The 17,576-nt window shown below is 36.2% G+C and overlaps 1 protein-coding gene across 1 annotated transcript in view; it reads right to left on the bottom strand.

Annotated features, from left to right (window-relative positions):
* Positions 1–9,337: 9,337 nt before the first annotated feature.
* The window catches only part of THSD7A (thrombospondin type 1 domain containing 7A), a 199,723-nt gene continuing 191,484 nt past the window's right edge, over positions 9,338–17,576 (bottom strand). The window contains exons 27-28 of the mRNA XM_061469259.1: positions 14,793–14,880; positions 9,338–13,231 (exon numbers count right to left, since the gene is read on the bottom strand). Coding sequence (XP_061325243.1) covers positions 13,147–13,231; positions 14,793–14,880 — 173 coding nt within the window. The 3' untranslated portion in view covers positions 9,338–13,146. The remainder of the gene's footprint in view (positions 13,232–14,792; positions 14,881–17,576) is intronic.

Below are 17,576 nucleotides of genomic sequence, written 5' to 3'. Positions count from 1 at the left end.
GTGACACCTGGAAGCACAGCTGTATTTCTCTGAGTACCTGAGTCAATAACAGCATCCTTGAGCCATTGTGGCTTGATCTGTGCTAATGATAGACCACAGCTAGGGCATCTTCTTCAGGACTGAGAACCTGATGTGCATGGTACATCTTGTGTTAACACAGCTGCATTCTTACATTGCTTCTCCTTTAACCACCACCAAAAAAACCCTTGCTGCCCAGACTGGTTTGTGCATACTGCCTTGTAATGGCTGTGTTTCCATGTACGCATTGCATGGGGAGGTTCTGACTGTCACAGGGTGAGCCATCCTTGAAGTTCAGTACACAGGCACTTCACTTACGAGGTGGCATGTGAATGTATGTTGTTCATAGCTGGAGCAGCTTTTCCATAAGAGGGAGCAGGACAGATAGCATTTTCAGAGTGTATGTTGCCACATGTATATGCCAAGGAGGATATATTCCACTTTTGCTTTTTAATTTTTCAAGAACTGCAGTTAATTGTGTTATGAAGTAGCAGATCCTCTATAACCTTGATTTTTGCATCTGTTTCTCCCTTTGTATGCTTCATTTATTACCTTCTAAATGAAATAGTTGTCAAGATACCATGGTATTGTCTGTAGACTGTGTTGTAATCACAACTGATGAATCTGTAATTCTCTAGAAGGAGAGATGGTTGTGGGTTTTGTACCTGTCTGTCCATGTTCCATGAGTACCCTAATTTCTTCTTGCTTTTTCTTGTTTCTTCTTGAACAATCATTAGTTCTGGACAAGAAAAAACATGCAATCTTGAGACTTCTCTGTGCCAGGCTTTCTGTCTTGGCTGGCTTTCATTGCTGTTGCTGCAAAAACTCAATGCTGTAGCATCTCTCTGCTCTTTATAGTACAGTATTCACTGGAACTGCAATTTCCAGGGCAAGCTGTAAGATCAAAGCAGATATTGTGAACAAGCTGATTTTCTGTTGCTTCATTTCTCACATTATCTATCAACTGGTCTTCTTAATCATTTAAGGTCTTCCCAACCTGGCATTGCTTTGGTAATTCTGTTGTTTTGCCATGTAACCAAACATTATAATTTTTTTAAAAACTTCTATTTATGAAACAGAAATCTGCTATGATTAGTGGCTTCAGTGGTAAAAAGATTTTTAAAGTTTCTATGGTTACCTAAGTGTTTTGTCTGTTAGTTAAGTAAGAGTCAGTCAAAACAGTGACTTCTTTTTATCCTTAATACAGTGAAGTTTCCATCTTTTTCCTCCTTTGAGTCATTAGCTATTACATGTTTCTTTCAGAGTTGTATTGTTGCTCTGGCCCTCTGCTGTTCAAATAAGCAAAGCAGTTTTTCCTTTGTTTTTTTTTACCCTTTTCCTACCGATATGACAGCTTATAAATTGTTCTAGTGTTGGCTGTAGTTTATTTCCTGTAGGCCCACACAGTTATGCTCCATACCACTTTACACCTGTACAGATCTCAGTGCTCCAGTGCTGTGTCTTTGCTCTGTTATCACCAGACTGTAGGGAAATCTTTCTGACAATCAAAGCTGAGTGGACCTATTCTAAAGCTACAGACTTTCTTTAATCACATGGTATGATTTACTTTGCATGGGAGTCCAACACACGAGAAACCTGAGTTTTATAGAGGGTTTTGGGAAGCCACACAGGACATGGCTATAGCTGGTCTGAAACCAAACCTGGCAATTTAATATTCATTTTGCAGCACTATAATGCTTTTCTATGGAGAGGAGAAGAAACATAAACATGACTTTGAGTGTTTCCTGTTGAAATACCATGAAATAGATATTTGCTTTGCCAGAGAAACCATTCAGGCACAGCTACATACTCCTTCACGGAAGTCTACAGAAAATTTACTTTACCCTCTTAGATGAAGATAAGAGCCTAGAAGTGGAAAATTAACAACATGTTGCCTGAATTTGTTAGCATACTTATTAGTGCATCAGCTTTCTCATTTCAGAAGTCTCACATATGTTTGCTATAAACCAAGTGTACAGTGTGTGAAATAGCCTGCTCTAATTATAACCTAGACAATGCCAGAAAAGTGAAGCTAATTCGAATAAGCTCTATTAAGTCATCTAACACGGCAGTATATGCCATGAGGTCAAATTGCTTGGATGCAGACTGGCAACCAGGGAAATTTTATGTGGCGAGAGCATGCCTTTTTTTTTTTTTTTTTAATTTCAGCCATCAAATTAGAAACTCATTTGAAATGTCAGCTTAATTTGCTATACTGATGTGGTGATGGCAACTTGGATGGCATTCAGCTCTCAGAAAGCAGATCTTGTAAATGTGAAGCCTGAAGTCTTCAGTGATGGAATGTAGTCATTTTTCAATCTTACTCAATTTTGGTAGAGTAAAAAACTGAAGGTGGTAAGTTAATATCTCTGGGCTTTGCTTTCACTATATTTTAGGTCCATTTTACCAGTAGCAAATAAGTATGCTTCTATAGGCAAATAGTGTATAAAGGAATTATATTTCTTTGGTCAATTGCAAGCCTGTCAATTGGTTATATGCATGATACACCAAATGCAGACAAGCTGAAAGAGAGAAAGCCTTTACTGAGACACTTGTTGGCTTTTGAAATATGGAAGAGGTGGCAATACATTTATTTTATTTTATTTTCCCTTCTTACTTTAATATTCCAACCCCCCCCCCGAGATTACTAGCTGTAGTAAGGGGGGCCTTCTTCACGTGTATATGATTAATTAACTAGTTTTATATCATCAGTTTCAATATTTTTCAGTCTCCAGGAGCCCAGCCTGGCCTACTTGCAGGTGTGAGAAATAATGGTATTATCCATGCTTGTGCCTGCATGTATTAAAACCTAGAAAACAAAACACCTTTCTGTTGCTTCTTAATCCCATCAAGTTTTGCATGAGTCCTAAACCATTTTCAGCCTCAGTGTTCAAACAAAGCACAGTCATGTATAGAAGTAAAAATGTATGTTTTACGATATGATAGCTATGTAATGACATCATTGTATTTTTTCTCACAGGGTCCAGTCATTCTCCTCAGATAGTTGTTAACAAGTTGTTAACCATTCAAAATGGTGAATATTGCAGAGCTGTCACCGTAGGTTACTTGGCCTACCAGCAGTGTAGCACTCCCTAATAGCAAGGACCGGGGTGCTTCCCCTGGCTAGCAGTGTTGTTTGGCTCAGCAAATGTTCCACTGCTGTAGGCAGCTTATTTTGAATGTTTCATCAGACGGGACTTCTACTGCTTTCCTGGAGAGAGTACACTTTAGTCAGCCTTAGAAATCATGACTATTCGAGCTGAAATTTGCCCAGATACTTTTTCAGTGCCATACATCTGGGACGTATATCAGACTTCTTTCGTTTACCTGCACTTCAGTTACAAGTTTTTGCTTGCCTTATTCTTAAGATACACCATATATCCAAATGTGCTATTATTTTCTTATGAACATCTGAATGTGCTAATTATCTTCTTATGAATGTGCTGGAATTTAATTATGTTATTTCACCTCATTGTGTCATTCACATTCCTTCAGTTCCTCCTTTCAAAAGAACTTTTTCAGCTGTCTTCAGCTCATGACTCTTTCAAGCATGCTATTAGTGGGCAGGTGTGTTTCAAGCACTTACCTGTACAATAAGCTACCCTTGCTGCCCAAGGAAGCATCATGCTCTGAGGAAAGCGAAGACTGCCAGGCACTCCTGCGTCTCGGCTTTTATGAACTTATGGCAATGGCACCTGCTGTAGACCATACCTCAGACCTATTTCTGACCAGATTACCCTGGAACCCTTAGAAGAGCAGTGGATGCTAAAAGTATCAAAAAGCAAAGTAGCTCTCGTCATAGAAGAAAAAGCCACCTAAGTCTGCTAGATACAGTGGCTGATGGACAATTGCTGCCCTAGGGAGCCTTGAGACAAATGATACTTGGCTTGATAGTGTAAATGCAAGAAAAGGCCCTCTGGGGTGTTATGAAAAGTCTACATTTTTTGTTCTTCAAACATTACTTTCAAATTTTGCACTTTTTAATATATTTTGCTAATAAGTAAGTTGTTTTATGAGAAGAGATGTTGTATACTACCAAGTAATTCCTTGCCTATGCTGTCTCTGTCTTCACCACATCTTTGGGGCAGGCACTATTTGGCTATTCACTAAAACAAATGTAAGTTATTTTGAAATAATTCTATTCTGCTCTTAGAGGCAAGAAGCCTCATAGTAGATGCTTTGTTATATGTCTTTGATCATAACAGATTTTGCTGTGGCTCATTGCTTTGTGACATATTTTCCCTTGTTCTTCTTTGTCCCCTGCTGCTATCTTGCAGTGTTTTACATGTTAATCCTAGCTACTCTTTAGCTCACTCCAAGCACTTTTTTGTTCTGGTTGCTCATATGCTCACAATTTTACTACTTTCAGTAAATATCCCATCAGCTTTTTTACCATGTCTTCTCAGTCAGTATTTTTATTTTCTTTCAGCATTAGCAAGTTCTGTGTCCTTACTGAACAGATTTCTAGCTCATTGGTATATTAGGTGGACAAAATTAGTTCAACTAGTTACCCTCGTGACACATTATCTGCCATCACCATCAGGATAAAATCCTTGTTTATGGTAATAGATAACTATTTCCAACCAAAACTGTTGAGTTTTTTCTGTCATCATATTGTTTAGTACATAGTGCAGATGATTTTTTAAACTTAGGATTTTTGGTTCAGTTCTGAGTTAAAAGATCCTACTAAATTAGCTTGACTTTCTTCATTAAAAATAGCAATTGTGCCCTTAAGGCAGTGACCACCTTTGCTTTCATCTCTACCCATTTCTCTAATGATTTGAAGCCAAAGTGTATCTTTCTAGCTTTCAAGTTTTTCTGTTTCTTTTTTGAATTTGATGTACCAGCAGAGGATTACTGTATTTATATTCATATAACTCAAAAATTCATCTATCTTTTTTTTTTTTTTTCATCCACCTGCCCTAGAATTCTCTCAGTTTCCACAGAGCTTTTATTTTCAAAATCTTGCTTATGGGCACAGAGGAAGCACACCTTTTATGTAAATAAAACTAAAAAAATTATTGTTAGTATGACTGAAAGCCAACCAGTCTGGCCATTGTTAGTCCAGATCTCACTGTTTAAGAAAAGACTGATAATGTAGCTAAAATTGTTGCACACACACCTCCTAGTGCCTACCCCTTCTCCCTGCATGTTTGGCTTACATCTCCACTGGTCCTCTGAGTGCTGAGCTTGGTAGTTTCATGCTGGTGGCAGTGATGCTGGTATTAAAAGGGGAAAGATTTTTTTTTGTTGTGCTTTTCTTACACAGAAAGGCTATGTAAGTATGAAGAAATGCAAAGACAAAGGATTGCTCAAGTCTGCCACAGAGAAACTGAGAGAACAATGAAAAATTCTCTTCCTTGTCCTTGGGGATTGTGCTTATTAAATGGAAGGGCTGGGACTCTTTTTGAACAGCAATGAGAATGAAAATCTGGAAATTTGCATGGATTAATCTGAAGAATACTTTAAAATAATATTTTTCCTGTCTTTGAAAGCAATTTAGTGTAATTTACCTTTATTTAATTGACCTGTGAGTCTGCTGGAGAAAAACCCTCCCAATCCTGTTGCATACGTGTTTTCTTCGTACATGCATAGTCCAATACAGTTAACATGGAGAATGCCTGGGATATTTTGTATGGTAATTGACAACTACTGAAGTAGGACTTAAAAGCTTCAGCCAAAGTACACAAGTAATAATAAATGTTATTAGAACTTACTTATATTATTTTCTTATAATCCCTATACTGTTGTTATAGGCATATAAAGCATTTTAATATGTGGTGATAAGGCTTTTTGATGATGTATTCCGGAGAAACACATTGTACTGCCATTTCATTGATCTGAAGTGGCAGATGGAAGTCTTCTGTTATGCAGTATCACCTCATTTCAAAGAGAATGTATTAACAGAGACGGCGTATAGCAAATTTTAATATAAATAATGTCTTGCCTTTCTGAAAGGGCCCATTTACAATTCTGAGGCCATTAGACTTCTGCCCTGGCTTCTTTAGCGTTGTAATTCTGCAGAGGGAGATCCAGTTTGAGCTTGACAATTAACTTCTCGCTTGTGCTGCACAGCTTCTACATTTCTTAATACTGAATAAATGACTGCTACTAATGTTTTGCTCATCAACTAGTAAGTGGAGGCCATTTAAGGCAGAAACGTAGGGTTTAGCTCCAGCTGCTGTTCTAATGTTGCAGAAAGCTTTCGCTGCAGTTCATTAAGTTCAACTTTAGGCAGTCACAAAACTGCAAGCTAATTATTTTTTTTCTTTCCTCGGCTGAGTGAAACCTCATGTCACCAATTTCCACTCACAAAATGGAGCTACAGAATTCTTCATTCTTGGAGACTGAAGAAACAGAGCAGTGAGGAAGATACCAGTGTAATCCTTAAAATAACAGGTAACACTGAGCCAGTCAAACTTTTATTTCCTAACAGTCTGTCAGACTATCTTGTGAGTCAAGCTCTGTACAGGACACCATTGCTTCTTACTAGTAGGTCATGGGGCCAGTATTAATCAATGTTGGCTTCTGTTTTGGGAACTAGTAATCAGATGAATGCCTAACACAGCCTATCTGAAGAGAGTGATTTCAGCAAGAACCGGTCCTTGAAGAAGTAGCCAGTGATAGAAAGAAGCGAGGGCCTGGATGGCCTGCTTGGCTGCCTGGAGAAGTGGAATTATGCGGGTTCAGGCCTCTGGTTGAAAAGGAGCAAATCTGCATCTGAGAAGTATTATTCTGAGCATGTTTTAGTCTCTATTATGTTGGTTCAATTCAAATTAAGTGATGAAAATATCTTTCATTTTGTGGAGTATCAAAACCAAAAATTAGATCCAAAGCTGAATTACACAGGCATGGAGAGTCCCCTCCTATCTTAAGCATGGGATATCGACCTGAACTCAGCTCTCTGTTATCATATGCACGATGCTACACATCTGTGATAAATTTTTTAAATATATCTTGAGCTAATCTGCACTACTTATAAGTTGTTGGTATAGCTTATAGATAAAGTAAGTAAAACTAGAATATCCATGTGTGTTTAGGGCAATATTCAAAATAGGAAATGTAAATATGTAACCTCCCGCCATGGAGAAGCTCATGGGAAGAGGGGCTTTGTTTGACTTCTGTGGTGATTTACGCTTCAGGGACTTAGCTACTCTACCAAGCTTTCACCCCAGCATTCTTAGAAAGATAATAAGTACTGAGGATTTGAGCTTGTTAATCACTGTTTACAGTCATACCACTATCAGATTTCCAAAAAGGAACTTCTCCATTCTGCTATAACTGTACACACAGAGGAGACAGCCTTTACTGTGATTTTATAATGAAAATTAACACAAAATGTGTATAACAAGGGAACAAAAAAGTGTAAAGTAACAGGAATAAAATAGTGTGATTGAACTTGAAATACATAGAATTTGGTATCTTCAAGGATTCCAAATACATAGCTGCTGCTTTGGTTGCATGAAGAGAAAAAACAAATTATTTCAGGCTCAAAATTCACATCTTAAATACACAAATTTTTCGCTTTTGACAGCATGTCTTCAAATACCTGTAAATTGTCAGCTACTAGCTATTGTTGTCTAACCACGATCTTAAGAGTAAGAAGACACATAAAAAAAGAATTAAGGCTATGACAGCAATCAGTGCAAATCAGAAAAGTTGCTGATAAAGATGGCATCTGCTTCAAGCACCAAGACACAACGGGGTCATAGGAAGAAAGAAAAAAGTTGTTAAAGAAATCAGGTTTAGAATATGAAAGCAAGACACAGCATGTCACCCTTCCTCTGTTTTTCTGTGACATTCTGCATATTTTTTTCTGTGATACAAGTTGTGTAAGTAAGTTTAGGAGAGGTTTCCATAGCTGTTTCATTAAGCGGCACATTAAAAATAATCTGTTAGTATTGGATAGGCAACAAACTGTGAATGTGCATTCGGTTACCAAAATTCTGGTCATGAAAGATGCAGAAATAATGTTTTCAATAGCCAGATTGTGCCTAGTGATGCCAAGCAGATCCTGAATTGCTGCTTAAGCTCACTACTGTTTCAGCAGGGTAATTTTCTAGACCTAATAATACAGATCTTCATGTTACTAGGGGGGGCCAAAATATTTACAAGGCTTATCTAAGCCTCTTGATTTTCCTCTCTATCTCTCGTTATACTTGTACTGGAAAACTGTATTGTCCTGACATTTTTTTAAATTAAGACTACATTTTGCAATCTGTAAACCATTACTCTACAAGTCTCACAACCAATTGCCAAAGTCCTGTCACTAGTTTTCTTTACTGAAGACCACATGATCTTCATTAGTATACCATGGAATATTCTTTTCTGCAGAGTTTAAATGAGAATTTTAATTTTCTTCTCTCAAGCAACTTTTAAAAATGTCTGTAGAATTCTGCATGCACAGAATTAAACAACTTTAAATGATATAAAAAGCTAAATTGCAGGTAGGAAGATGAGTCCAATGCTTCTGTTATTTTACTGTGTATTCCAGCAGGAGAAAATTTGGGTAATGCCTCTAAAATCAGAGTTGTGTGCTCTCAAAATTGGGTCTAAACATTTTAATGATTAGCCTGGAAGGGTTACTGTGCAGGTAATAACTACTGCAGTTGGAGAAAACCCCACAAACTGGTGTGTAAATATATGCTGCAGTAATGGACATGAAAAAATTGTGTTTTGGAGAGCACAGAGATAGAATACGAGCAGTTATGAAAAGAAGTGTGGAGTCACTTTTTTCTTCTTTCTTCAACAACAAGTTCTTGATTCTAGGAGAAATGTGAGGGAATTTGGTAAAGATTATGAAACAACTGAGATGTAAATGACAATTTTACTGACTGCATTGAGCATGTTGGCTTATATGGAAGAGGTGGATTTTGCTCCCTGTTCTTTCTTATACAGGGACAGGGACAGATTCAGCTTCCCTGAAGTGAATAAATGTCTTCTAGTGAGATCCTAATTCACTCTTTGTTCTCCACAAATGGGTTGGTTTTTCTGACCTAAAAATGACAATTAAGGAAGAACATTTAAAATACCACTGACTTATGCATTTATTGGATATTAATCAGTTATGCAACCTTAAATGTAAAATTCTACGTCAACAAGGACTGTAGCAACAGACTTTGATAGTTACCATAACATCAGAAAGTATTTTATTTCATTTTAAAGAGAAAGACTAATTTTTAAAATGAATGTGTTTGTTAAATTATTTCCAAAAAGAGACTATTTAAAAGGTGGTCGTATTTTAGGGGTCTGGCTTTTATTGTTACCTTATCCCAGCATAGTATACTACTACATCAATTAAAAAAAAAAAGACATTAAATGATTTTTTGTTTATATTTATTGTCAGCAATACATCAGTTATGTAAAAATAACCCAGGTGAAAATGTAAGATTTGTTACATTTTCACATAATCCGTATTAACTGAATAAAGCTTAGTGACAATATACACAAATCTGCAGTAGTTGTACGTAAACATTTTGTGCATTAAAAAAGAAATATACATAATTTAAAAATAAAAATGCATTACACAATTTACAAATTAACATTAACAAAAAAAGGTAAACATTCCTCAGACAGCTGCCTCCTTGTTCTACAAAATAAATATTCAAGTAAATTAAGTTAGGCAAAATAAACTCTTAACTTTGGATGAGCACAATTTACATAAAGGTAAAAAGACAGATTTCCATTTCATTCAAGGTATATTTTACAGTGATTTATACATAGAGTTTTTAAATTGGTCTCTTCAGATTGTAATACTGGAAAACAAACTTCATTACATTTTGGCAGGAGGAAGGGAGTTTCAAAATTGATCCTTTATACCAAATATAAACGAGCTTGTGCGGTTGCATCAAAGCTTCAAAAAGGATCTGCTCCAGAACTCAAAGCAGACACAGTAATCTAGAAACTACAGATTTAAAAAGGAAAATACAAACCACCACATTCACAGGAAAATGTCTACTTTGCTATTTTCTGAATGGTTTATTTGATCACTGGAAACATTACTTTCACAAACTAACAATCTACAGTAGTGGCTGCTTTAGGCACTGGATTTGTAGAAGCACTCCGATTTTTAAATCAAATTGCTTTTAATTCTATAGTGATAATTCACCTGATCATACTGATTCGTAATCATTTTTTTATTTCTGTTTCAATGCTAAAGGGCTTAATCACCTTTGCAACTTTTAGCTTTCTATAAAATTTCAGCCCTCCTTAGTCTAGTATTTTTTTTCTTGATAACAAGGGAAACCATTCTGGCTTCAAATTCTTGTGCACTTTGTTAGTAAAAATAAATAAATAAAAAAAATGCACTCTTGAATTAAAATGCAGCACTAGTATGATGCAGTTGTGCACCAGCAAAATTCACTGATCAGATATAAAATGTAACACATACTAAAATACTTGCGCGGATTGCAAAGGCTAAACATACTTAAAAACTCCTTCCATCTCTTTCTTTGTTTGCCCATTTTATATAGTGAGAAAAAGAAGATGTCATACCTTTAAGTTCAAGTTATTAAATTCTTAGATTTAGGACATAAAAATCTTCAAGGCAAGAACTACACGACAGCTCCTGCTAAGACCAGCCAGTTTAATAAATACGGATGACTCCTTGCCAATGAAAGAAACCCTGTTCCCTCAATTCACTCTTGGTCCAATACTATTCGACAACACAGAATCGGACTTCTAAAAATACACAAATCATGATTAAGCCTTATGTCTCCACATGACAGTTATCATTCTTTGAAATTTTGTAACTTTTCCACATTATTTTTTGTATGTCTGACAAAATAGGAATCAAGTTAGCTCTTTCTTGTTTTCGACTAAAGAATATTGAAGTAATTTAAATCATCAAGACTTCTTGGTTTTGTTTTTTGTGTTTGGTTTGTGTGTTTTTTTTAACTATGGATCTTCACAAAGCAATGTAAGACTGAAGTCAACAGTCCTGGAACACATATATGAATGAACAACTGCTGTGGCAGGGGGCCATGGCACTTCATTAGCTGCAGCCAGATCAAGGTATAGAATGAGAAATTCAACCTGTACAAAAGATTGTTACTGTTGTTCCATTCTGCTTATCATTCCCATATGGAGAATATTTGTGCAGTGGGAGGAAGGTTATTTTCTGATGCATGGTAATGTAAGTAAGTTAGCTAAATTGAAGTAAGACCATAACCATAATCTCTTAAACATTCACAAAATGCACGTTGGTTCCAAGAATTATTCTACATGGAACAAAGGTAGGTATTTTTAAGGACTGATGTTACCGATTGATGTCCGTAAGAGTCATGTCATCAGTTTCAGTGAATCTGGGCCAAAGTTTGCAAAAATGCAGTTTTATTCAGTGTGCAAGACCTGGTGCTTCTTGAGTAAATAGTGTGAGGATTAGGCAGAAATGGTTTAGATTATAAAAAAGACCTGAGAAGCTAATATTGAATTTTTATATAACAATTATTTTTGAGAGGTTGCCTGATAAAGTTTTGTATTGCTTAGTAGTGGCACAGTCTCTTCTATGTTCAGGCTACACATGGAAGCCTTTTGATGAGAATAACCCTTCTCAGGTCATGAATCACATCTGTAACAGGCAGGTAGGTAGAGTGGCAAATCAATGAGCTTCATGTTGGAAGCATAACACTGAAAAGCCATGAGCACAGAAAAGGTTAACGGTGAGTTTTTATGCTGCCAGAGGTTTTAAAAAAGTCATGAGTATTAAAACGGCAGAACTATTGATCTATTGTTTACTTGCCAATATACTCAAGAGTTTAACTGATTAAAAAAGTCTATCCAATTATCCTGATTAGAAAAGACAAAAGGGCTCTGAGTATTGCACTGTCAGCAACACTGAAAATGCTCTCACTAGTGCAAAGAAAAAAAAAGCAAAACCATTTTATTTTAGTTGAACAATCGCAATACCTTTTTAGACAGTAAGTATGTCACTCAGGATTACACGGCAACCACTTTTCTTTTTCTTTTCTTTTTTTTTTTTCTAACAAAGTTAACAAATATAAAAAATCTAGTCATAAACAGCCTTCAAAGTACAGTTAGAAACCAGCAGGAGAATCTACACCAGTATAGGTAGATGGGGCAAGAAACTAGACACTTGTATTACTGCCATGATGTAGACTATGAATGGTCGCTGTGACGAGAAGTGGTGGGTACAGTACACGTCATTAGCCAATTACATCCAGTCACAGTCCAAACCAAATGCTACTCTCTTCAGAATTCAAGACCTTTCTTGCTTGACACTCCTTGCACAAGATACATCATCATCCTTTCTGAAAAGAGGCAGTTTCTCTGGCAATACTAGTTAAGTGCATATCATGCTGCACTAATATAGTGCAAAAATTTGCCTTACATGTAGCAAAAAAATGCAGGCAAGAGTTTTGAGTTAGAGAAAGTAGAAACGTATTGTAACATTTACAGTGGGTATTCTTTTTCCAGACAGCAACCACTAGAAAATACTGAATCTGAGAATGCCTCCTTTCTGGATGTGCATATGAGGCCTCTATATTTTTGTAGTGACAACAGGACAGAATTTTGCAAGTGAGTCATTGCCCTCTGAAATGCAGGTTAACACAAGTTATCATCAACTAGCAAACTGTTGAACTTGCTCAGTGGATTAATCCCAGTTAAAACTGAATACTGTAGCAAGCACTAAAATGCTCTTTAATAAGTATATAATCTGGTAGAATAATACACACGGTTCAACTGAGTATATATGTTATGCTTGAATATAAAGAGTCATAGACAGCTTGGTACAAACTCTTCATGCGTACTGTTTATACTTGGTTAATGATGCAGCGGCTTCCAACTGTTAATACTATGTCAGCTACAGTATTCTGGAGACAGAAGTGGTGCTTTATAGTTTGCAAGATTGAGGAAAGACCACAAATCTCCAACTGCAGTGTCTGTTAACATGAATCTGCCAGATTTCTCAGTGCTGATGGTCTAAAGTAAAGCAATAATACCTTGAATATCCATAGGCATTATGAAATCCATCCTTCTTTATCTATGTTGCAGTTATAAAAAAGAAAAAGTGAAAACAATCCACTCCATAGAAAATCCCTGTGGCTTTGGATACCATCTGATTTCAATCCATTAATTCAGACTCCATTTGTCACCAAGAGATGTATTTTACATATCTGCATCGCCATCATAAGCCAAGGTTAAAGGTTTCAGTCGGTTGTTCTGCCTTCTCTGGGGCTTCTTTGGCTTTTTGCTGAAACAATAAGATAATTTGTAAATAGAACAAGAAACTAATAACATACAAAGATGGATTTCAGTCTTAAGTGAAAGACAACTGTGTTTTTTTTAAGATTATGCATTTGGTTTTTCATTCCTAAAAGCCTTAAGCCTAAAACCTTTACTTGGATCAGTAATTATCTTTTTATCAAGCCAAAGCAACATCTACTTCAAAGCTCAGTTGTTCAGGAACAGGCTGTTACAGTGTTGAGAATCCTTGGCAGGTACTCCTGTGAGATCAGTCAATTTTCAGAGTAACCCAGAGCATGCAGTGCAATATTTGGTCATGTATCAAAGCTGCATTCAGGTTCTTTTAAATTAGATGTCTCAAATCTCAACCTCTCTTGACACATCAAGGGTTTCCACAGGAAAGTTCTATCTTTTGATTAGTCTAATCTCATTATACTTGCTGGAATGACTACAGTTAATTCTAGATGTTATAAGTGAACCAGTCATAAATAGCAGGGATATGGTTGCTAGCCATAACCATTCCCTGTCTAGCATTGAATTAGATTTTAATCTAGCAGTACTTCCAATCCATTTGATATAGCTTTGAAAAATTACTAAGACAAAGGAAAATGCATGTTTACGTATGCTTTAGTACTTGTCTTCTTTTAGAGTGCAATATAAGCATTTCTTCATCAGGCTTGTGCATCTCCAATCTTGCTCAAAAAATCTTATCATTTCAGCTATTTCAATTTGGCTGCCCAAACCTAAATCTTTGTTACCAAGCCTGTTGTTACAGAGGCTTGCAGTGGCCACAGGTTCCAGTCTGAAGAACCTGCAGTGCTAATAAGCTAACAGATTTTCTTTCCCTTGAAAAACGTAAAAGACATTTTTTCTCCTTACTTTGGCAGAAGTGAGATTTTGGGGAAGGTCTGCTAAAACCCAAACAAATCCAGAATCCCCCCTAAATGCCTACTAATGCAATATAGCCAAGAGCCTGATGTGTATGACCACACTTCCCTCACCTTTCACCTGCACAGCACTTTGGATCAGAAATTACAAACAGGACCCAGAAAGCATCAGGGACAGCATTATCAAAAGTTACTTGTTCTTGCAAAAAGTATTTGCTTGTACATGCACCAAGATTATTCAACAAAATACTAATTTATGTATGAAAACACACGAGAAAGTTTTCAGACTTTTCTTGGTTGTGTATCTCTATATCCTGCCAAACATCAAATCTGACTTGCTTGATAACTAAACTTCCCTCTTGCTATTTCTCTCTGCATTTTCTGATACAGGCACAATGGAATTATCAAGGGCACAGTATATTCTTAACAGAGAAAAACTGATCAAAAATAAACTATACACTAAGCTACCCCATATTTGTAAGAACTAACCTCAGGAAGGCATGTGTTTATCCATCATCTAGACCACAACCACAATCCACTAACCTGAGCTTGGACAAAACAACATGGAAAATTAAATACTGCAGTTCACAGAAGTGCCTGCAGTTTCTACAGCGGCAAATGTAAATGTTTGCACTACAGTCTGTGTGGGACTGCTTGTTTGTAAATAATTAAAGAACTCACCAGGCTAGATAGATCATAGAAACAATAAAGATGAGTAAAACAAATGCACCAGCAGCTACACCATAAACCCAGGTCTTCAGCCTCCCATCTAAAAGGAATGAATGTTAGTCAGTAGCGTTTAAGTTAGTCTTGTTGAATTATTAGTTCTGATATAGTACAGAAATACTTTTAGAGTCCAAAATAAATATCTTCACTAGCAAATACAGCTTAATAAGAGTAAGTACAATTAAACAACTGAGCAATAACTTCTCTGTGCACTTGTGTACTGCTTTTCAGCCAAAGTCTGGATAATCCAAATGGAGCTGAGATATGGGGCAGAGGCAGCAAATGAGACACCCCAAAACCCAGCCCCTGGGCTCACTTTTAGTGGGAATCCTTCAGTGTGATTGCAGGTCAGCTGATCAGCCCGGGATTCATTTCTGCTGTTAACACCACTTTCCATTCTAGCTCCTGTAAATCAATCTGCCTGTTATTTTTATTCTTGACTACTATTTATGTTTTAAAATAGTGTTAGTATGCTTTACCTCACCCACACCGTAACTGCACAACTCGACTTTCACTACGACATAAAGTAATAATTTTTCAATTTCTTCCCCTACCAAATACAAGCTTTGCTGTTATAAAACAACTTCCCCTCACAGAACAAGCAAAAAAATACTAAAAAATGACAACCCATGCTTGTAAGTAGAACAACTGTCTGTTGTTAATAAGAATGGTATTAATCTGCAGTCTGTGCAGTCTGTATTTTGAACATGATGCTGCTACAAGCCAAGGTATACATTCCATTCTCCTGGTTGCCTTGATCCTAGATGCACCCATTTCTTCCAAGAAAAATGGTATGACTTCCTCTGTCTGTGGGATTTTTCTCTGAACCTCCAATGAGCATGTCACGATACAAGTTCAGGGCATGCTGTCTGACTCACTACTTTTATCTGACTCACTACTTTTATTTTCTAACTGGCTTTTTGAAAGCATTCTTTCACAGGAGGTGAGTTAGCTGTGTTGCACCTCCCTGACAATGAAAACTTCACAAAAACCTGATTTAATTTACAAGCGGCAAAATTTTTATTTCATAGTCATGTCAGTTTTCAATGTAAGCAAATACAGCTACATTTTTTCTGACTAAATATTTATTGCTTCCTGATACCTCTGCAGACCAAGAAGGCAGCTGATGTTTCCAAAACAATAACAAAAAAATTAGTCAGTAGTGCTCTCTATTGCTGTGCAGTTAAGTTTAGGATTTCTGTTCTCTAGCAATGCAAAGTCTTTCAGTCATGTGGACAACTTGTTCAAGACTAATAAATTTAAAAACATTTTAGCTTCATTACATTAATAAAGCTAATGAAACATTATAACTGATAATAACTGATATAACTGAAAGAACTGATCCATTAAAGATGAACTGAACAGTAGATTTGACCAGATATATCCAATGATACGATAATATGAATGAGAGGAATTCAGACCTCAGTACTGCTAAATAGGTTAGTTTCTTCTCTCCTTGGCTTATTTCCACTGGTAAAGGTAAGGGGTTCCAAATTGCTTTGGGTTTGCTTGTTTTAAAATAGTATTATCTCCTTGAAAAAAAAAAAGACTGGCATTACTTTTTGTATGGATTTATTTATTTTTGGCAAAGCAGGGAACTATTAATGAGGTCATTCCTATTATGCAACTACAGCTATCTAACTTGGGTTTTCTGAATTCCCCCTGGACAGGTTATTTCTAAGCATACAAGGGAATTGACATCTCAGACTCTTCTGCTTTGGGTCATACATCAACGTAGACACCTGCAGGGGCTAGTTTTAACACCTTCCTTTCTGGAAAAGCAATATAATTTACTGAAGACAGTGAAAGAATTATTTTAAATTTAGATTAGAGAGAGAAAGGCTAAAGTAAGTAAAAAAAATTCCAATAGATACCTGCTTCTGCAATTAATAACGATCCAGCACAAATGTCATCTGAAGTGCAAAATGTTTACTTCCACGTTTTCTTCTGCCTTTGCTGAATAAAGTATTAGTTTTATTCAATACCATTGGTTTCATCTGAACTGAGCTATGTTTCCTTTCTAACTTGAATTACTGGAAAATTGGTGAGTTTTCATGAAATCTCTCAACTGTTCCTTGCCCCAAGCCCCATGTCTGAGCTCACATGAGCATCCATGATCCTGAATAGCTGAAGAAGACTGTCTGACGTTTGCCTATTGTTGGCACTGTGGCTGCTACAACTCATCCTTTGCCATTTTCAGGTGGAGTTAGCTAGAATGAGTGAAAGATAACATACTTGGTAAGATGCTATTTTTTAAAAGAGGACCAGAAAAGCTAAATTTTTTAAAATTTTTTTTTGATTGAAATACTAACTAATTGGAGTAAAGATTATTTTATTGTAGGTATCAAATATAGCATCACAGTACAAGTAACAGTACAACTAGTAGGACTAATGGGATCTAACATAAGTATTTCTAACCTGAACATGATTTAATCTGCTTATTAGAAGTATTTCTGTAGTTCTCAGTTTGCAGCATTATACAGATTATGCATACAAAGAGACTATTTCAATTCTCAGATTAAAAACATTTGTAAAAGCTTTAGAAAGAAATGAACACCCTAAGACACAAGTGTGTTAGAATATTTAACTCGACGTGATTTAAAATACATTCAAGATAACCAATTGCAACATTTTTGACAAGTATCGTATCTCTTTATGTGAAATTTTTTTGTTAATTAAAGTTTTATTTATCTCAATGCTTAATAGTACCAGGAAATATTTACTGAAATCTGATTCAGT

The sequence above is a fragment of the Pezoporus flaviventris genome, unplaced genomic scaffold (assembly GCF_033815535.1).
Source record: "Pezoporus flaviventris isolate CSIRO_AGI_PZ_B2104156 unplaced genomic scaffold, CSIRO_AGI_Pfla_v1 ptg000055l, whole genome shotgun sequence".
Taxonomy (NCBI): Eukaryota; Metazoa; Chordata; class Aves; order Psittaciformes; family Psittacidae; genus Pezoporus; species Pezoporus flaviventris.
The sequence above is the reverse complement of the archived record's forward strand: the minus strand, read 5'-3'. Positions and strand labels throughout refer to the sequence as shown.